This window comes from Gastrolobium bilobum, unplaced genomic scaffold (genome assembly GCF_033153095.1).
Source record: "Gastrolobium bilobum isolate Gb01-03AN ecotype WA unplaced genomic scaffold, APGP_CSIRO_Gbil_v1 utg5188, whole genome shotgun sequence".
NCBI classification, from domain to species: domain Eukaryota; kingdom Viridiplantae; phylum Streptophyta; class Magnoliopsida; order Fabales; family Fabaceae; genus Gastrolobium; species Gastrolobium bilobum.
The window spans coordinates 599,439-622,968 of record NW_026899969.1 but is presented as its reverse complement, the minus strand read 5'-3'; the positions used below and the strand labels follow the sequence as shown (position 1 = coordinate 622,968).

Below are 23,530 nucleotides of genomic sequence, written 5' to 3'. Positions count from 1 at the left end.
ATGTTTTGAAAATTGATTAGTGATATAATGCATTTCTACGTATGTTTACTGTGTGTCACACAAGATGATAGTTCCTTATGTGTCAGGCATAAGATGATGGTTTCTTATGTATGGTACAAGATGCTGGTTCCTTGTATTGGTATGTTGTAAGATTATGGTTCCTTGCGTAATGCATACATTGTAGGTTCTCTGGCCAGTATAATTTATTATTGCACAAATGCATGATATATATATATATATATATATATATATATATATATATATATATATATATATATATATATATGGGAAAAACATTTCTCAAGCTGCTTGAGATAAGTTTATTTCCGGCCACCTCAAAACTACGTTGTTTTGTTTATTTATTTCCTTTTATTAATTGATTCACCTTTGAATGATTATGATTCTCTTTTTCTCTCTCTTCCTTTATCATCATTGATCTATCTTTGCATGGTTATGATTTAGTAGCCGGAGATAACTTTATCTCCGACAACTTGAGAAATGATAAGCTATATATATATATATATATATATATATATATATATATATATATATATATATATATGATGCTTCATATTGATTTATACTATTATTATACCTGAAATGAATTTAGGGGAGGATGAATCCTTTAAGGACCTCTAGTTTATTGAAATATTTATCTCACCCCGTGTGAGGATTATATTTCAGGTACCCAGCTAGGGATTGACAGCTTGCATGTTATGTATTTTGATAGATATTAACATGATGTATATCTTATGATCATGTGTAAATATATTTGGGAGTACTCCATTATATATTATTTTGATAATCTTCTATGTAATGAGATTATGAACATGTACATAGACATTTTGGATGTAAAGCTCGTGGTGGACATTTTATGATTTAAGAGGCTTGCAAGCGTAGACTTGAAATATGTATTTACGTTATATATATAATGGAAGGACTTGTGTGCCTATTTGATAAATTGATGTTTTATGGATGTAGAGTCAAGATAGTGGAATAACTTGTGATTATACCTGGATTATATTAAACTGACAATCAGGTTGAGATTATCATTGTGATATCCCCTGTTGTTCAAAATACAGACAGAATGCTATTCGTTTTTTTTTTTTTACCAATGATGATAGGAGATTACCACACTTGTGTAATTAACTCCCATCATTTAGTGATACTGGGCCGATGGCCTCATAGTTAAGATTGATAGACAGAGCTTCGAATTTTCATGTTGCAATACATAAGGAAAATAAAAAGTTTAGTCACATTTTAACACTGTTATATTTAGAGTTAGCTTTCGCATTTATTCAATTAAATATGTTGCACTTAATACTATTTGCTTGATAATACATTGGAAGCACACATGTTAAAAAAAAAAAAAATAGACAACGAGCATAATTCTTTAGGCTGCAGAAGACCTTTGCATCTGATTCATACATTACATGTACTTATATGGTACCGGATGAGTACTAGTCTTTTGCAAAAAGATTGAAGATCAGGCAAGTAAAAATTAAAATAAGAAAAAAAAAAGTACTACTTAAAGGTTTTCTCTGTCATGAATCATGATACTCTTCATTATCCAACCAAGCCTCTCTGCTGCAGCTCTGTTCTGTTTTCTGCTATGAAATTTGAAGCAGCTTCATTGCATTTGATGTCTTCTACTTTCATCCGGATGACCTTAGCAGTCAAATAGTTTGGATTAAATTTGTATTAAAAAAGAATTTTGAGGCTCTGGAGGGTTCCAAAGACTCTCTTTCCGGCCAAAGGACTTGTCTATTTCCGACCCAATCTTAGCAAGTTCTGCTTGAGCTTTCGTTTCTTAACTGCTCAAGGAATCAAGAAAGTGGTAACTATATTATTACTTTTTGTTCTTTTCTGACTACAAACTCGAAGACCCAAGCCATATTATAGGTCCACATAAGGCACTGCAGCTTCCCACTTTGTGGGTTCAAATTTGCTGGATTATTTAAATTATTAGAGCCTCACAGAAGGTGGGCTAATCATTGAGGTGGTTACTCACTTACTGCTATATAACAGATGGCTTGTGATGGACTACTTATCATGGTTATATTCCGTTGATATTTTCCTTTATGTCAATATCCTATTGTCCCAGAATATGGAGTAAAAATACAATATCTTCTACACTTAATCAAGTTTTAAATTCTGAATCTTCATTCCAGTCTTGTTGATTAATTAATAATGCCTTCTACAATATCTTCTACTTATTTTTTGTTGATTAATTAATGCCTTCATATTGTTGATTGTGGTAGTACTCCCTCATCAACTAAGTGCCCCTTTGGATAAGTTTTTCTTCTTCAAAAAGTTGCTTTTTTTCTAGGAAAAAATCACTTCTCGTTCTTAATTCGTTTGGATGTCTGCTTTAAAAAAAAAAACAGAAGTCACAAAAAAAAAAATTCAAAAATGTACTTTTTTTAGAAGCTAAAAATTTCAACTTCTAAGAAAAGAGAAGTCAGAAGCCAAATATTTTTTTAAAAAACTAAATATTTTTATAAAAATATAAATAGCTTTAACTTTTATAAAAAAACACTTCTGAAATAAAGAAGAGATAAAAGTTACTTTTTTTTAGAAACCCAAAGAAACGGGCTCTAAATATATGATCCTTGGCCTATGGGTCTACCTGTCTCTTATGGAAGTAATGGATTAAGCATGATAATTTGATTGTTTTGGTTGATTGAGTGGAACCAGTTTTGATTGATTACAAGCAGAAGACCTACATCTGATCCTACTTCGCGAACACAAAATCATCTAGTGTAATGTCATGCTACCAAGCTTGTCAAATAAGCATATTGATGACTTGATCTTCCGAATAAAATTATTCTTTTCAATCTTTCGGTCAGGGACGAATAAGGTTTTAGTTTTTGTACAAAAAAGAAAGGTCTTGCTATAGCATCAAATACCATGTAAGAATAAAAGTGCACATATTGGATTTTATCCAAATAATGTTTACCAGAACAGAGGCTTCTAGCATGACCTCTGGGTTACAATAATGAGTTTCACTTAAATAAGTAACATAAACCTCAACTGTTTGGGAGCCAATTTTTCATGACTTGTTCAAACTCATGCAAACTTTTTACATCTTTATCTTCTTGAATATATATATATATATATATATATATATATATATATATATATATCCCACGGCTACAGCTACAGAAGACCTTCATATAGATATATAATCTGCAGGTCACCGAGCTGCTTCCTACATAATCATCTATGTATATATATAGAGGCACACCTAAAATAGAACTACTTGAAGCTAATTAGTGATCATAATTCATAAGTGTGAATTCTAAGCCTAAGTGCTCAAGTTCGAACTGGTCTACCACAACGAATTTGTGGTTTTACCTTGAAGTATTTTACAGCCATTATCCCCCGAAAGAGGGCAGCTATCTCTTTGGTATTCATGGCTAGTTCTTCCATCTCATCATTTGGCACTTGAACCACCCAACGTCCTTGTCTCGCAGGGAATACCCTGTTGGTATTGGGCCTTCTGGGTGCTTGTATACCATAGAATTTGTCTTTGAAAGCGAAGCCTTCCATAGATCCTCAACAGTACTAGCAAGTGCAGTACCTAAAGAGAAAAAATGGTTTATTTGTCAAAGTTAATATTGCTTTGTGTGTTTTCTAGTTGCTTCAAAGAAGTTCTGTTCCCCCCTTATATAGAAAGCTAAAGTTGTTCTTTAGCTTCCCCTGTAATGCAGCACCTATATGTCCAATGGAACCAAGAATATTTCTTTCTTAATTGTGGGTTATAGGTTAGAATATGGGTTAGATTAGAATAAACATTCCATAGGTACTTGATTTAAAGTGGCTTTTATCCCCCCCTTTTTTTTTTGGTAAATGCTTTTATCCTTTAATTTAGTCACAACAAAATGATTGTACTGATCTTTTGTTTTCTTTTTTTGCTAGATGATTGTACTGATCTTAAATTGAGCTTTTTCTTAATCTAATGTTCGGGCTTGATTAGTAGAGAAAATGTATCCATATTTATGACACTATTTCATGCATTGTAGGAGTATTTTTAAAATGTCAAAATAAATCAAAAAATATTTAAGAAAAACACTTAAAAATATGTATAATTAATTTTAAGATAAAATTTTAAAAAGTGTATAAATTAGCATAAAATATTTAAAATTATAAAAAATATATGTACATCATATTCATAAAAAAATTAAATTTAAAATTCAAAGGAAGAAAAGTTATGGACTATATATATAATAATTTTTTCAGTGAGTGTAGATTAAGTCATATATAGATAAATTACATAAAAATATTTGAAATTTTATATAATTAATATTTTCAGGATCTTACCTATAAAAATTTTATATTTGATATTAAGCAAATAAATAGAATAAAAACTGATAGATAAAGAATTTAGAAGGAATTGATTAAGTAAAGAAAATTTTATCTATAATTAATAAGAAGAAAAAATAAAAATATGATTAAATTGAGAATATTAAATGTAACGAAAATTTAAAGAAACTACATGTAATTTTAAACCAATAAAAAGCGCATTTGATTAACAAAATAATTAAAAGATATTATCCCACTTTTAAAAGCAAATATTCTAATATATTATACAAAAATAATCATTAGATTAAAAAATGTTTCTTTTATCACAAACGAAGGTTCTTTCTCAATCAACTAGGCTTGATCGGTGTCAAGATAGGGAACTTGGTGGTTACGATCTGGGGCAACGATTCTTTTTCTACGCAAATTATCTTGCACTGGTCCACAAGAGAAAGAGAGGTCACACAATTACGGACGGTGAATATGATTCCTTTATTGACAAGAAAAGAAAAAATTCCTTTTATTCAAACACGACATGCTTTCGTGTCAAATATGATTGCATTAAAATTAAGGAAAATATTCAATGGAAACGGGTGGAGATCTGATTCTTTAACATTATTTTCTAATATTCTCCTTACAAATATCTTCATTGATTAAGCTTGTTCCTAGCCAAATATTACGCTTACCTACGTAAATACCATGACGTAGTTGTGTTCGACATAATCTGGAATGAAAATGTAAAAAAGTTAAACAAAAAGCAGCAAATATAATGAGAAAATGTATTAGCGTCTTATGCCACCTCCCACCTGTGAAAAAATTAGCTTCCGTAAACAAATAATTATAAAGTTACGCTTTAATTTTATACACTGTTACAAACAAGCATAATTACATTTGTTGGTTTTCTCTTTAAAAATATGGTTCAGAAAATGACTTTCTGAAACAAAACAAAAATTATTTGACTGTTAATTACATATTCATTATAAATTAGTGATTTCAAAACCTCAATATGCATAGTTTAATTAATCTTGTTATCTTAGCAGTAAAAAACAGATAAAAATTCATTAATCAACTACACGTTTGATCATTTTTTTATTTTGGGTGTACTTTATTTTTGATTTTTCATATTATCATCATAACTCTTGAGTTAGACACCATTAAGAAATATAATAAAATCATTTACATGACTCCTCTTCAAATGAATCTTATATCTTAACCAAAAATCTTAAAGTATTAAATTTATGAATTTTTTTGCTTATATGATCCTCACTCAACACATTTCTAACCAATATGAGAATCCACGCGTCCCAGCAACATAAGTGCCTTAATTTGCTGATATAGCATGCACATCTTTCTTTTTTATTCTTTACTTATTGATTTAAAAAATAATAATAATAATAATCTGGTAATTCAAACACCATTGATTGAATATGATTACATGAATATGTCACAATATATGGTCCGAAGTATAAATAGGCACAGATAATGCACATGTTCAAAAGGCAATTGTGTCTAAGAGAAGTTCTCTTAAAAGTTTGTTCATTTATTAGATGGAGACTCATAAACGGTTTCTATATCGTTAATACTTTATATCTCAAATTTTATAAGATCACACGAGGTTTTAGTTTCCAATGATTTCTATAGAAAAATTTGGGGAAGAGACGCCTAATTTTAAACCCGGAAACTATAGTGGAGAGAAGATGTGCTCTTCATACAGATCAACTTATGATCAAATCATAGTTTACACAAATACAAAGGTTCTTACATAGTTATAAAAGTACATTTTTCCTCAGCGGCAAAGACCTTGATTTATATATATTTATAGGTCTTCGAGCTTCTACTTTTATTACATGTATACCATACAAACAAACGTACGTAGCCTACGTGATATATATATATACCCACATGATGATGGTCACAGATAAGATTTAACTGGTCTACCCCAACGTTTGTGGGGTTTTCCCTTGGGGTAATTGACAACCATTATCCCACCATAGTTAATAGCTGCCTCTGTGCTAGTAATAGCAGGCTCCTCCATCTCACCATTGGGCACTTGATGAACCATCCCAAATGCATCGTACCTTCTGGGTGGAGCATAGTACTTGTCTATCAGAGCGAAGCCTTCTAAACCAATCTTCCTGAGGTCTGCTGGAGGAGGTGCCATAGATGTTGTTGAAAGGAGCAGCAAACACAATGAAACAGAATAGATCAAATGTATATAGTTGCTTTTTGGGTTTGTCAGTTTTCTTGCTTCAAGGAAAGGGACCAAAGTCTCTTTATATAGAAGGCAAAATTGGCTTCCAGTACTAGTTGAGTCAAGAATATATGATCATGGACATATGGAAAGAACCAAGGGGTGTCCATCTGGTCTGGCAACTAACGTGACTTTTAAAATATATCAATGAGTATAGTGATATTGGTTTATGTTGCTTAATTATTTTTTTATGGGGTTTAGGCTTGATTAATACACACGGAATATATTCAAATTTATCATCCAAAAAGTCGAAATTGGATAGAAAAGAATTATTCTCAAACTCGTTCATTTTAGCTTCCAAAATAATTGAGATCTCAGATTCATAAAGTGCAATTATGCGTATAACTAGTCATATTCAGCCGGCCAAGGTTTCGCTTAATTATTATGATCACCGTGAGAGATTGCGTTCATGACTCTAAGTATCTCAAATATTAAAAAGGAAAAAATAAAATTAAAACTTAGTGAATCTAATTCCCAACTTAACCTCTTTTTCACATTCTTTTCTTTTTTACTTCTTAATGACCGAATAAAGTATGTTTCTTTTTTATATTCCATGTACCATTTTTAGAAATAGCAAGGGGAAAAAATTATTTTTTTGGAAATTGGAAAAAAAATCATGACTAAGTATCCACTTAGGAGTCACTTAGCTTGTTTGGATTTGGATTTATCCACACAAAAAAAGAGCTTGTTTGGATTTGGATGGACTTTTGAAAAAATTATTTTTTATACATTATTTGTTTCAGAAAATATTTTCTTAAAAGCCAAAAAGTTATTTTATCTATAATTAATTTTATGTAAAAAGTAGTATTTGATTTTTTTAAGAGTCATGAATATGATTTTTTTAAAAAGCAGTGTTTTAGCTTTAATGGTGACTATTACTTCTATTTTCTTTCTAAGTTGGCGTCCAAATACATGTTAAATGAGAATTACTTACCGAAGTGTTTTAACAATCTGTAAACTGTGCGGGTAGAGAAGAACAAAATTCTAACAAAATAAATTACACACAAACATTGGATAGAAAAGACAATTGCCACTTTGTTGTGGAAAGAAGCTAGGAAGAAGTTGGATTGAAGTTCAGTTAGAAATGCGCAACTCATATATAAATCATAAAAATAATTTGAGAGTATAAGTGACCCAGACTTGGTGAGAAAAAATAAAATTTTGTCGTAAAATAAAATTTTGAAAGCATAAGTAACTGAAATTTGGAAAGAAAGAACAAATCTTAAAGTAAGTAAAAAAAAAAAAAAAATAAGGGTTTGGTATTTGTCATTTTAAATGATGTAAGTTATGTCATTTTAGAAGAGAGATAGACACACACAAAATTTAATAAAAAATTTATTTAGTATTTATCTCTCTTAAAATGACATAACTTTACGTCATTCAAGATGATACATACTTTTCCTAAAAAGTAATTAATAATTTAAAAAGAATAACGCAACTGTTGTTGCATAAACCGGGATTTTAGTAGTAGTGTAGTACTAGTAGGCGGCATCCTCGCTAAGTTTTGAGTAGGTGGAACCATTCTGTTTTTGTTCAACAAACATAAAGACACGTATCTTAAGGACAAAAATAGTACAATAAGAATCTACTATAAGAAAAACAGTAGAATAAGATATTATCTCACTCTCAAAAGAATAATAACTCTATTTTATTTATGGAAAAAGTATTTCTTCAGTTATCTCCGGTGAATTTAAAATGATGTCGTTTTAAGTTATAAGATTAAAAATTTATAATTATAAAGACTAATATAACTCTGCAATATATTATAATTACAAAAACACCTTGATTTCTGGCCCAAAACGACATCGTTTTGAGCTCATCGAAGATAACTTATCTCCATTGACTGGAGAGATCATTTACCCTTCATTTATATATATATATATATATATGTGATACATATTATACTTACTACTTTTTTTTACTACCTGTTACTACCGAATCTTAACCGTTGATTTTCGCCAATCTAACGGTTGTAATTTATAAGGCCATATTTATTAATTAATTATTAATTTACAAATAAATTATAACCGTTAGATTGACGAAAATCAACAGTTAAGATTTGTTAGTAACAAGTAGTAAGAAAAATAAGTAGTAAGTATAACATTTTCATATATATATATATATATATATATATATATATATATATATATATATATAAAGAAATAAGATTTTATTACCAAAAGTATGAGACAATTTCGGTCGATCAGTGTAACAAAGGCAACTCTAAATATGATTTTATTATCAAAAAATAAAGAGAATATAATTTCTCATGTTATTATCTCATGCTCTAAAGCACAGACTCATTTTTTTTAAATTTGCGTGTCGAACATCGACACGCGGTCAATATTTTGGGACACGCAGTCAACACTCCGACACTTTTTGACACGTTTTTTCTAAGACACAGTTAACTTTTTGACGCGCGGTCAAAAAATTAAATTTTTTCTGTTATGAAATTTACAAGAAAAATTAACAAGTTACGAAAAATTATTTTTGTTTACATTTATGTTATGAAATTGGAATATTTGATTGATTATATGACTTATTATAGGCTGTTATATGTATTGAATATAAATTATATTATATATATTAAAAATATTATTTAATATCAAAACGTGTTCCAACGTGTCGAAATATGATATTTTTTAGAATTAACGTGTCTGCGTGCCGTGTCGTGTCCCGTGTCAGTATCGGTGCATCATAGATATCATGTAGACACAAAAATAGATATATGACCTACTAAAAAAACAAATGTTTTAATTTTTTTTATTTATACATAAGATAATTTTATCAACCATACTTATAAAAATAAAACTGCAAACTGCAAATTAAGGCCAAGCACGCAAATGAAGAAAAGATCCCAACCTCCGACTTCCCCGAATTTGATATTGGCATTTGGCGCTTTTTAAGTCCATGATTCAAGGAGCTCCTGTAAATTGTATCCCATAATTACCACCATTTGGTCAAAAATTAAACGGATCAAAATTAGTCAACGACTATATTTCAGTTAATGATGCATGCCTAAGTTTAGGAATTAATCTGGTGGATATTACAAGCACACTCTGTTTCATAATAGGTTAATTTCCCACCTTTCATTCAAAAACACGTGTGATTTTTGGAGAAATTGTTGTGTATATATAAATAGCCACCATCACAACAGTATTGTTCAGAAGCAGAGTGGCCCAGGGCATTGAAAAAAAAACACTGCCCAGAGGGTCAACAATAATCATACAAAAAACACAAGCCAGGAGAAAAAATTTCAAAACCAAAAAAAAAAAACGAAAAAAGAGTCATAATCTTTCAGCTGTATAGGGATGGCAGCTGGATTTGATAGCAGGCAAGAGAAGAAGAAGAAGATAGCCGTTCTCGGCATCTCTTCAATCCTTCTCGTGGCTATGGTAGCTTGCGTCGCCGTTGGTATAAGAGATGGCTCCCAAGCTGGTGGTGACGAAGGGAATGACTTACAAATCGCAAAACATCAAAAGAACGTTCAAGTTATCTGCGGTTCAACTGAATACAAAGAAACATGCAAGAAAAGCCTTGAGAAAGCATCAAACGAAACCACAGACATGAAAGAGCTTATCAAAGCCGCATTCAATGCCACTGCTGAGGAACTCCTCAAGCAAATTCAGAACTCCACTCTCTACAATGAGTTGAACAAGGACGACATGACCAAACAGGCTTTGGATATTTGCAAGGAAGTCCTCGGTTATGCCGTTGATGACATTCACAAATCCGTTCACATTTTGGATAGGTTTGAACTCAGCAAGCTAACTGAATATGCCTATGACCTCAAGGTTTGGCTCACGGGTACCCTCTCCCACCAACAAACTTGCTTGGATGGCTTTGAGAACACAACCACCGATGCTGGCAAAACCATGGCTAAAGCTCTCAACACCTCTTTGGAGCTCAGCAACAATGCTATTGATATAGTTAATAGCGTGTCCAGTTTATTCAAGGGTCTTGACTTGAGCGCATTCACCACCAGCGCCAACAACAGGAAGCTTCTCTCTCTGGTGAATGGTTTCCCTTCATGGATGAGTGAAACCCAAAGAAGTCTCCTTCATGCTGCTGGCCCCAAGGGAAGCGTTAAACCCGACGTTGTTGTGGCTAAAGATGGGTCTGGCCAATTCACAACACTTACTGAAGCTCTTAAACTTGTTCCCCCAAAGAACAAAAAACCTTTTGTGATTTACGTCAAGGAAGGTGTCTACAATGAATATGTTAGCTTGACCAAGCATATGACCTACGTCACCATCATCGGAGACGGTCCCACAAAGACCAGATTCACCGGCAGCAAAAACTATAAGGATGGTGTCCAAACTTACAACACCGCAACCTTCAGTATGTACCAGATAATTTTAATTTTAATTTATTTTTTCCCTTCAAACTTTGGATATCTAATTAATGCAGATCTTAGCCAAAGTAAAACTAACTATTTTGAAGATATATTTATAGGGAGAGGTTACTCTAATAACCATATTTATAATTATTGTATCAAAATCAAATCAACATCTCTGATTTAATATTATGAGATAAATTATTTTACCTATCATTTTTTTTCTGAGCTTACCATCCTCCAACATCATTAGATCAAAATTTTAATTAACATTTATCTTTCTCTCTTCTTGATATTCTGATCTAATGATGTTGGTAGGTGATAGGCAGAAAAAATGGTAGTTAAAATAACTTATCCCTAATATTATTGTGCAAGTATAACCTCCACGTACATATTGATATTTACACTTGCATATAAAACAACAAAAAATGTTATTTATACAATATTTTAAAAACAAGGTGTTTGTTTTTCTCATTTTGCATGAGAAAACAAATCTTTCCTACACACCATAAAAAGGTGTGTCACTCATCTTTTTATTTTTTGTTTTTTTTTTAAATCGGTGGGTCTCACACTTAATGTATCTATGACATGAGATTAGAATTCTCCTACAACATAAGATCTATTTTTCCCTAAAAACAATGATAATAAATAATTGGTCTAATAATTTCTACATATATATAAAAGACTCATTACTAGGACGTGGAACTTAAAATAAGGGAATTAAGTTAATTGGCATGCAAATAAGGAAGGTGAATTATTATTATTATTAATTGGCAGGTGTGAACGCTGCTAACTTCATGGCTAAAGACGTTGGGTTCGAGAACTCAGCAGGATCAGAGAAGCACCAAGCTGTGGCACTTAGGGTAACAGCAGATAAGGCCGTGTTGTACAACTGCCACATGGATGGTTACCAAGACACACTGTACGTGCAATCACAACGCCAGTTCTACAGAGACTGTGTCATCACCGGCACCATCGACTTCGTCTTCGGTGACGCAGTTGGAGTGTTCCAGAACTGCAAGTTGATTGTGAGGAAACCATTGGCTAACCAGCAATGCATGGTGACAGCCGGTGGCAGGTCAAAAGTTGACAGCACCAGTGCACTTGTGTTCCAGAGCTGCCACTTCACCGGTGAGCCTGACGTGGCAACCTTGGAACGCAAGATCTCATATCTTGGAAGGCCATGGAGACTCTATTCCAAGGTTGTGATCATGGACTCTATGATTGATGACATTTTCCTACCACAAGGGTATATGGCATGGATGGGAAGTGCTAACAAGGACACGTGCACTTATTACGAGTACAATAATAAGGGTCCTGGTGCTAACACTGCCTCTAGAGTCACATGGCCACATGTTAAGAGCATAACTCCTCTTGAGGCTTCTGATTACTATCCAGGGAAGTTTTTTGAACTCGCTAACGCAACTCAACGTGATGCTTGGATCCTCGAATCTGGGGTACCTTACTCCCTTGGCCCCCTGATTCCCTTCCAGCCATTAATTTAAATTGACCCCACGTACAGCTTAATTGATACTCTTTTTTAAATCTAATAGTCTATGTAGCCATCCCTGCATGCATTTATATGCTCCATTCCCAAACCATTTTGACATTTTATGTCAGTTATTTAAGGAAAGTGATGCCGTGTTCTTTGTTGGTTAATTAAGTTTCTCCTTCATTTTTTATTTTATTTTTTTAATTTTATTCACCTCCTAGCTAGTTCCATTCTTATAGAATTCAAAATTACCGATTGGTTGGTTGTGAATTCTAACTTAATTTGAATCGTAGTAGTTCCGTACAAGTTGCTTTCACATATACTTTCCTTCTTCTTTTTTATACGACGATTTCAAATTCAATAATGGGAAAACATCATCAATTAAATGATGCGCCGAAGCCCAGAAACATCAAATTAATAATTATTCTATATTACCAAAATAAAATGATAGGTGAAAAAAATATAAATGTATATAATCATTTATTACAAAAAAATATACATTTATATACATGTATAATCATTACAAAAAAATCCACATTTAATACAAAAAAATATAAAGGCGTTTTATCTGTTAAATAATGATCATATGAAACAGATAAATCATCTTGTATAATATTCCAAAAAATTGAAATAATTATTGAATACGCATTCGGTAGTTTGACATGACCTGAAAGTATTTGTGCAGAATAAATTTATATAAAAGAATGTTGAATGTACAAATTTTATTTGATGTAGTATTTGTATATATAAAAAATAATTTCACGCTTGTATATACATTATTCATATAATTGACATTTCATATGAATGTTATCATAATCGAATTAATTTATTACATGCATGAGGTGTTAATAAACGATTAGATTAAATTATATTATTGAAAAAATATTTAAGCATTAAAATTGAAATCATATCAAAAACTAATAATTTCCTTCAATACACTTTCTCCATATAATTTTATTTTCATTAGACAAAATGAGTTATGGACCTAAGTATTTGTAATTATTCGATGCTAAATTATGGATATTGAGTTTTTATTTTATCAAACAACGTAACGAAATAAGGTTTTGAAATCAATTTGTGCTTCAACTATAAACACTCAATGAGCTAGGTGAGCTAGGTTATATATATATATATATATATGTGTGTATATATTTAATGTAAAAGAGAGATTGCTTAATATTAGAATATTGGGACAGCATTAGCTAAGGTCATCAACATTAGTCAAATATGACAAATGTTTATTACACAATTTTTTAGGCCTTCTTGTTTACGAGGGAAAAATAGAGTTGAAATTTCTGTTTTCCTATTTTAATATCTAAAAAGAAATTAATGTACAAATAATATTGTAACTGAAAATATATAAGCTACATCGGAGCATGTTAGTCAAGATCGTAATTGAATAAATATACAACATACATGGGTTATGAATTTTTTTTATTTCTCTTAATTGATTAATTATCCGACTAATTCGATTAAAATCGGATAGTGCTATAGGGGGCGTTTGGTTGAGGAGAAATTTTATGAATAATAGGAAAATGTTATTCATAGGGAAATGGTTGGAGGATTATGTTTGAAAGGAAAATGTAAAAAAAGTTGTTTGGTTGAAAAAAAAATTAAACAGACAAATTATGTAACTTTTATGAAGTCTATGTTTGGGTGTAGGAAAAATATAGATGGGATAAAAAGATGTTATTACGAAAATAACCTTGGTTTTAAAAAATTAATCATTCAGGTGGTGTTTGGTTGGGAGCTTTTCAGCGGATATCTATCTTTCTCAAGTATGGCTTTTAGAAATACCATGTTTGTTTCAACGTTTTTCACCAAAAATCCATCTATCCAATTTGTCTGGATTTATGAGAAACATAGATATCCGCACTGTTTAGAAACCCAATTTGAAGGTGGGATTTTTCGGAAAACCGGTTATCTGGCTTTTAATGCAATGTTGATTTCATAAAGTTACCTAATTTTCCCAGTAAAGTTTTTCCCCACCAAACAACTTTTTTTTACATTTTTTTACCTATCTCACTTTATCTATCTTTCCAATCATTTCTCTATCTATCTCATTTCCCTACTATTCCAAAAAAATTTCCTGAATCAAACGCCCCCTCAAGGTGCTTCTCGATTTCCAACACTCTGCTCCAACCAAAAGACATGCAGAGGGTACGCTCGTAATATGGATTTTAGATGCAGTGACCATTTACATAGATAAAGCACAATACCACATCTCGAGTGGGTAAATTTGGCCTGCTATTTCCATCCAAAAGACATGCAAAATTCAGTTGTTGGGATAATGATTAGCATAGGCAAATATGGAAGCCTTTCAACCAAACATGGTCATCTAACAAACTCACTTCTAATTTGCCTATCTATCTCATCATTATCCTCAAACCAAACACACTCATAAGGATGGCAAAAAATTTCTATCAAATTTTAATACAATTATGTCTGAGTTTTGAACTAATAATTGGAGACCACTAATTATTTTGAAATAATTAGTTAATACATATATTAATTTGATTGAGTATATTGGACAATGTTATCAAACCCAGCCCCTCATTGATCGATTCTGAGTTATTGGCTCAACCAGTGAGGTCCGATTACCTGAATATTTATATGTAAATTTATATTTTATATTAAAAATCCATAAACATGTTCAAAATAATAAATCACATGTTATTGTGAATTTACAAATTTATAAAGTTTGCTATTTTGTGCAGTAATGTTGAAGAAAACCAGGTCGCAAGATTGTGATTTATAGTTTTAGGAAGGAAATTAGAGAGAACATGACTTGAATTTGTATGTTAGATTTTTTTAATAATAGGATTTTGAAGATAGTAGCTGGTGGAGAAATATTTGCTATTTGCAAAAGAGAATGTTTTTCATATCAGTGTCATTTATGTATAAAAGTATCCTTTTTCTGTAAACTAGGTCATTTTATACCTTAAAACCTAATAATGAGTTTTTAATTTAATGATTGGAAAAAATATTTGTCCTTTTAAATGATATAACTTTTTGTCATTTTAAATTCTAACCGTTGTTTTTTGTCAATCAACAGTTATAATTTATTGCAAATTACTAATTTATTATATAATTATAGCTTAATGATTAATAAGCTATCAGGGAAAACAAAATCAATTAATAACCTCATAAATCCATAGAAGCAGCTAAGGTCTTCACCTTTTTTCAACTAAATCATCCTCTCTCTCTCTTTTTTATAACATAAATCATCCTTTAGTGACAACCACTCAACCTTCATCATTAAATGCGTACAATTACACTAAAAATTGAATAAAAAAATATGCAATTATAGAGGAGAGAGAGAGACAAGCAGCTATTTTGAAGGGGAGAAATACATAGTTTTAAAGAAAAAAATTACGCAATTATAGTGTTCATCAGATCCAAGCTTCCTCATATGTTCAGTTGCCTACAAAAATAAGAGAATAAACACCATTTGCGTAGTTGGATTATCCGTGATTTTAATCTTTATTGAAACTGTCTTGTTTCAAAATTAATTGTAGGTGCAGCAAAGAGTATAAAAATCTAATAGGAGATGGAGGGTCTTAGACAATCGCAAGATTGATTTGAAAAGCGGTGCTATTGTTGCAGTCAATTAAGAGGTTGTGAAGTCAAAAATCCAAGGATTTAGGCTCTGTTTGATTTGTAAAAAAAGTTTTAAAAATTATAACTGTTTTTTTGTTTTTAGAATCAAATTTAGAGAACATGTCTGAGTTATTTTTGTTTTCTGTTTTGGTTTTTAACTTTCAAAATAAAAAAAAAAACATAAAAAACAATTGTTTTCATAATTATTCTACAAAACAGTTTTAAGAACAAAAAAACCAAAACACAATCAAATAGACTCTTAGTTTCGCATGATGGCCATGATTTCTCTTCTAATTTTTTAATGAATATGTATGACCTGTCTGATTTTTTTTTTTAAATCGGCCGGTTATTTATTTTCATCAAAACCAGCCGAGTTGAACTAGTTCATATCGGTTCTATTACTTGTCTGATTTATTCAAAAACTCATACTAATTATATGATCGATTCCTGACCTAGTTGGGTCGATCCAGTTTTTTCAACACTAAAATTTGGTTTTAAATTGAAGTTGCTCTAAACCCCTTCTAACGTTAAAATTGCTTTATAAAATTAGACAAAGCAAGCCCAATTTCACTTATGATCGACATGCTAGAAGGAATTCAGTAATCATTCATTCGTCATCAATTTATTATTATTATTATTAGTGTTAAGGTTTAATATTTCTTATTTTATTGGGAAATTTTTTTTTTTGATCATATTCATATAAAAATGTGTAAATCTTATTATATCTTATAACATTAACTTTTTTTTCACTCTTCTCATTATAATGGAACATATACACTTTTACATGAATATGACAAAAAAAAAATTTCTCCAACAAAATCAAAAATATTTTTCAATTTTTATTAATATGTTCCATCACATTATAATTATAATGTTTATGTAATAGTCCTAGACCCACGACGAAGATATACTTACACATAAATAGCAAAGCGTGTGGGAAACACATGTTGCGTGGCGTTTGGTTTAGTGTAAGTAACGCCCTCTGGATTGGTGTGTGTCCATTATTCAAACCCGCATCATTTTCTTACCCTACCGCATCATTAATCTGTCGTTGCAAGTTGTAAAGTTATAACAGTAGAAAGCGTGTAGAAAATAGATCAATAAAAACAAGTAAAATGGAAAAACGAGATCTTGATGTTGAAGTTAAGAGGTACAGACTTCGCCCATTGGTACACGGATTAATCTCTGCTTGTGTTGGTGCCTCCTGCCTCATTAACATCTAATCATTAGTTACAGTCAGTAAAGTAACATTTGACGATGTCAACAATCCTATCACAAAGCAAAGGAATTTTTTTAAAAACTATGACGCGAGAAGAATATCAAAATTGGGTTTTCTTAAAGATAGGTGGCAAAATTTAATTCCCGGATTGTCCAAAGCAAATTGAAGAAATGGTCAAACTCTGGTTTTAATTATTTATTTGATTACTTTGAATCTGAAGTTAACTTTTGTATCTTCCACTCTGGCTGTCAATAAAAAGCTAACACATAATCTTAAAAGGAATTTGTTAAAGGACATTTTGCTAGGTCCAAGTGACCGATGTGTCAAGCCCTCCTTTCTCTAGGGCTGATATGAACCGACATTTCCCTCGCAATCCACGTAAAACGGTAAAAGGGCCGCTTCCGGAACAGATCATACCACCATTAATTTATGGAAAAATTATTTCTCTTTTTAAAAGATATACTTTAAGTTTTTCAAGAAAAATATAAATATAAAAAGATAAGACTCACGTTTTTTTTTTTTAATCGGATTCAGATTTTTCTATATCTATTTCTACCTTAAAATAATCTAAGTTTATGTTCTTTAAAATGACACATATGTTTTTCTTAATTTATTAGCAAAATAAAGTTTATAGATATTTTAGGAGTAGGAAATATTTTCCATTGTTCTGGTAACTCTTAACAATATGTTACCCTTTGAAGAATTTAGAAAAGCCCAATTAATCCTTTAAAAAAAACGAAGATATTTGTTACTCCAGGCAAAAAATCTATAAAACAGTATTCCAAGCAAATCAAGGTTTGTCCTAGCTGTTAGGGCATCCAAAATATAGTAATCATGACAAATTAATGACAAATATATTTGTAGCGCATGTACCTAATTCTTAACATAAATCTAAAATATCTTTGGTAGTATTGTTATATTTGAGTACTCGGTACGATTTATATTCAAAATAAATTATAAATTACGTATTTTAAAAAATATATAATTATAATATTAAAAAAAATCTTCAAAAAATATACCAACTAATATGTTACGCTCCTATTAATGAAATGTACATGTCACGGTAATATATTAGATTTTTTGGTAACGCACAGCATACTTGGATAATTTGGAAGTTACGAAGATTAGGTAATCACAATTCTTTAAGGGGGTGTTTGGTTTAAGTTTTTGGAGAGGATTACCGATAATTCTTCTTTGGTAAATGTAATTACCACGTTTGGTAGAAGGAATAAATTACGATTCCCGGATATCCAAGGATTACCGGTAATTTGATTTATAAAGAAAAGTCATAATTCAGATTACCAAAAATAATATGGTAATTCGGAATACCAATTAGAATACCAAGTAAAGGGAAAGCACAACAATAAATTTTGAGACAAAAATACCCCAATACACATAAAAATCTAGACCCAATCTATCAATTACAAAAGTAAAAATAGTTTGGGGTTATTTTTGTAAAATAACCTCATATTCCAAGTCATATTTCATTTTAAACCAAATATGGAATCAGTAATTTTTACCCAATATTCCCGGTAATATTTTGGCGAACCAAACACATCTTTCGTAAGTTTCCAAGTAAACTCAATTTCTACTGAATTCCCATTAATCATGATTTCCGGTCACCAAAAAATTTCTCCTGTACCAAACACACCTAAGGTTATTTTTCGAGAGTTTCGAGATGGGAGTTGTATACCGTACAAGATCCTTTGGGTCAAGATTCGGTCTGTCATCCCCGAGTCAATCCAACCATTTGAGTCGTAAACCAATCCATGGAGTACTTTATATATATATATATATATATATATATATGAGGTAGGATTATTTGACGCTAGTGTCAAATTTGAAGTTTGACACATCATCTAAGAGTCGTTAGATCAAAAAAGATCAACAACTCTGATTTGCAAACATGTGACACCATTGATCTTTTTTAATCTAACGGCTATCAGATTAGGTGTCAAATTTAAAATTTGACACTGATGTCAAAAGATCCTACCTCATATATATATATATCTATATATATATAGAGAGAGAGAGACAGGATCCTTTGATATCGGTGTCAAATTTAAAGTTTGACACCTCATCGAAGAGTCGTTAGATCAAAAAAGATCAACTGAATCCTTTGATATCGGTGTCAAATTTAAAGTTTGATACCTCATCTAAAAGTCGTTAGATCAAAAAAGATCAACGACTCTAATTTGTAAGCAGTTGACACCATTGATCTTTTTTTATCCAACATTTCTATAAGGGTAAACATTTCTACAGCCACTTTAGATAAGGTTATCTACAGCTACCCAAAAACTGTGTCGTTTTGATTAATAAAAGGTGTTTCTGTAATTTTAGGTAAATTAATGAAGGGTGTTTTCGTATTTTTTATTTTTTATTTTTTATCATATGCATTTTACCAAAACACCCTTCATTAATTCACCTAAAATTACATAAACACCCTTCATTAATCAAAACGACATAGTTTTTGGGTAGCTGTAAATAACCTTATCTAAAGTGGATGTAGAAATATTTTTTCCATATATATATATATATAGAGGTAGGATCCTTTGACACCGGTGTCAAATTTGAATTTTGACATATTATCTGAGAGTCATTATTAGATCAAAAAAGATCAACGACTCTGATTTGTAAGCGTGTGACACCATTGATTTTTTTGATCTAACGGCTCTCAGATGAGGTGTTAAACTTTACATTTGATACCGGTGTCAAAGGATCCTGCCTCTATATATATATAGAGAGGCAGGATCTTTTGACACCGGTGTCAAATTTGAAATTTAACACCTCATCTGAGAGCCGTCAGATGAAAACATTTGCAGTTTGTTAAATTGTCCATATTTATTATTAATGGTATCTGTCCAAAAGACCAAAACATTAGCTTGGACATCAAATTTAGGGCATTCTCTTAAACCACACTGTCTTGCCACAGAACTATTAGCAATACCATTCCTTCTCTGGCTGCCTAATATCACTTACCAGAAGCAAGTTATAGCATATAGTTTAGCCAATACGCGCCAATTGTTTACCCCCGTTGATTCACTCAATTAATTAAAAGGCCAAATTTACAGTTTGTTAAATTGTCCATATTTATTATTATTCAACGCCAAGTACAGAAAATAGATATATACATATCTAACAGTTATAAATACAGTCTTTAGGAAACCTGTAAGAAAGAAAAAACAAGTGATAGAAGAAAAAAGAATATCTGTCTTATATTAATTAAGTAGCAAGGCCAACGAGGGATGACCACTAACTCACTGAGTCTCCTCGCTATGCATCTAACTCGGCCATGGAGCTGCACCCAACGACACAATTCGAAGACGGAGAAACTCTTGCTTTCCTCTCTCTGCTGAGAATTCTCTTAAACGACAGCATGCGACTCATCGGCGACCGTGACGACGACTGCGACTCATCCCCGAAGCCAGTAGAGGATGACGAAGAAGAAACTGCCGGTCCAGTCCGGTTCGGCTCTTCCCCTTCGTACTGGCAACACCCAGAACTCGAACCCGATTCCGGTTCACACACAGTGACAGTTACTTCGGGTCGGGTCTCGGGCGGGGGCTTCACGGGTGCCCTGCAAAGTGGACAGGTGGAGTGAGACTGGAACCACATGTCGATGCAGTCAATATGGAAGCTGTGGTTGCATCGGGGCAGGACCCGACCCGTTTCCCCATCCTTGAACTCCGACAAGCAAACCGCGCATTCCACCGCCTCCGTGTGGGTCTTGGTGGAGAAGGCGAAGACGGGGAGGGAGGAGATTACGGAGGCATCGAGGCCGCGGGAGGTCAGCATAAGGGTGGCGGGGTTCACGAAGAAGACGAACTGCGGGCCACGGCGGCGGCTGTGGCTGTGGCTGAGGCGGGGGCGGTTGAGGAGTTGACGGCGGCGAGCACGTACGAGGTACCAGCGGATATAGACGTGAAGGCAAAGCATTATGATGATAACTATGAAGAGAATGACAATGGCGATTAACATGATCTTACCACTGAGTGCATCGTTTCGGGTTTCCTTGGGCTTGCCAACGTTGTCCATATTCGATTTTAGCTCTGAGTGTAGAGAGAGGGAGAGAGAGAAAGAAATAATGTTTGTTTGAAGTGGGAACTATTAGTATTAAGGTTTCTGAGTAAGATTCAGTTAGGTTTTAATGTTTATTTATTTGCTTTTGCTGCTGTTACTGTTTTCTTTTTTCTTTTTTTGATACAACTGTCCTTCAGTTTGCTATTGACGCGGTTTTATGTAAATGACCAAATTGCCCCTTTCTCTCAAATTATGAAATATGCAATAGTGTTTGTTTTGTAGTTTTACTGAGTGAGAAGTATTTCTTTAGTCACGGAGATAAAGTTGTTTTTAGTAAATTTAAAATGACGTTATTTTGAATTATAAAATTGAAAAATATAGTGATAAATATTAATATAATCCTGCAATATATTAGAATTACAAAAATACATTAATTTTCGTTCAAAACGACATTGTTTTGAGTTCACGGGAGATAAAATTTATTTCCATTGAATCAAGAAATCATTTACCCTTTTATCTATTTATTTATTTTGGTACACTTTTGTTTTCTGTAATTTTCGTGTTGAAGTATTTGGGAAATTGTGTTGTTGTTTCGTCCCACTGTGTATTAGTATTAAAAATGTTGAACACAGCAGATATTTACTTGTATGAAACGCATTGGTCAGTATATGGTTTCTTATCACAAATGATATCCCAGTTTATACGTTTACAGCTAAATGCATTCACTGGGCTTCCACGCTGACCAGCTTCTTGGACTGAAAAATATCTCAAATCACAACCCATTCGCCTTTTCTTCTTCAGTGAGATTGTCGTGTTTGAAACTGTTTCCTTTTGTTCAAACATTTTAACGCAAAGCTCCTTTCCCAAGTTTTTTATATTTTATTTTTTAATATCCTTTTGGCTTAAACACACCAAGATGAGAGATTATCTCAATGTAAACATGTATCAATTGGTGAGAGGTTCTTCTAGCTTGATTGAAAGAAATGTATTTTATAATTTAATCGGCTCGAATACCACTAGTCAAATAATCGACTAATCGATGAAAAAAGTATTAAAAAAAAAAAAAAAAAAACACGGACCACAGTTCAAACTAATAAGTAAAGCCTTTGAATAACTTATAAAATATCAATAAATTTTTACATAAACTCATAATATATCCAAGTTAGGTACGACAAATAAATAAAGTATTAATATATTATTTATTAATAATGAATTACCATATTTAGTCAATTATTAACCATCATTATTAATTATGAGTTAATACTTTAAAGTATCAAATATTTTTAAGCATTAAATGCATTTAGATATTTTTCTGAAACTTATAGGAATCTAAATAAGAATTAAATACAAAATAAAAGTATTTAATTTCTTAAAAACTTATAAAGCATTTACTACTCTTTTTAAGCAATTGTGACAACTAAATAAAATTGACACGCAATTATAAAATTGATCTTCTTTTTGGCTTTATAAAAAACAAACAAAATAAAACTTATTTTATACAAGTAAATAACCGTGAAACATAAATTTATTTATTTCTTTGATATAATCTGGAGGTATCCTCGTTCGAGAAGATAAGCATGCTCTGATCCCTAAAGATTTTTTAAAAATTTGTTTGAAATTTGATTAGAACTTCTGACCCAAATAACTCTTCAAAATTCAGTTGACAACTGGGGGGTTTTATATTTACTTGGAGCGCGGCCTAGCAAAGACCAAAACTCATTAATAATTAATCAAGCCGCTAATAAGAATAGAACCTTTTCTTTTAACTTTGTTAAAAGCTTAACATCTAAAAGAGTAGTCCATCTCTTAACGGAATGGTATGGCTACTCTGGACTCAAAAGTGTCAAAACAGAGGTCGCACCTTGGAATTAGGCCCATTATTGGAGCCTTAACCCATTTAACCCCGGTTTCTTTTCTTTATTAAGTGAATTGAAGGGAAGAGTGACCATTTTGCCACACTTGGCAAAAAAATTTACCAGACTGACACGGCAACAGTAAATTTTGTCAAAATGCCACGCTGCACCCTTAGCCGTCGTTGAAAAAGTCTGAAAATATAACTAATTCGCATTATCTTATCTTAACTCTTAATTATTTTCAGACTTCTTCAACGACGGCTAAGGGTGCAGCGTGGCATTTTGGCAAAATTTACTGTTGGCGTGGCAGTCTGGTAAATTTTTTTGCCAAATGTGACAAAATGGTCACTCTTCCTGAATTGAAGTTCATTAAAGAAAAAAAAGTCACGTTTTAACAGAAAAAGCATTCGTACAAAGCAACTACGGGTCCACGGCTTGTTTGATTTCAGTTCTTAAA

The 23,530-nt window shown here is 31.8% G+C and overlaps 2 protein-coding genes across 2 annotated transcripts; one reads left to right on the top strand and one right to left on the bottom strand.

The window, feature by feature from the left end:
- Window positions 1-9,864: 9,864 nt before the first annotated feature.
- LOC133294479 (pectinesterase/pectinesterase inhibitor-like) lies at window positions 9,865-12,394 on the top strand. Its single transcript, XM_061493159.1, has 2 exons — window positions 9,865-10,894; window positions 11,667-12,394. Exons 1-2 carry the CDS (start codon window positions 9,865-9,867, stop codon window positions 12,392-12,394), a joined length of 1,758 nt encoding a protein of 585 aa, XP_061349143.1.
- Window positions 12,395-20,473: 8,079 nt separating this feature from the next.
- On the bottom strand, window positions 20,474-21,235 carry LOC133294478 (RING-H2 finger protein ATL2-like). Its single transcript, XM_061493158.1, has one exon. The coding sequence runs from the start codon at window positions 21,233-21,235 to the stop codon at window positions 20,474-20,476; it is 762 nt and encodes a 253-aa protein (XP_061349142.1).
- Between the last annotated feature and the right edge of the window lie 2,295 nt (window positions 21,236-23,530).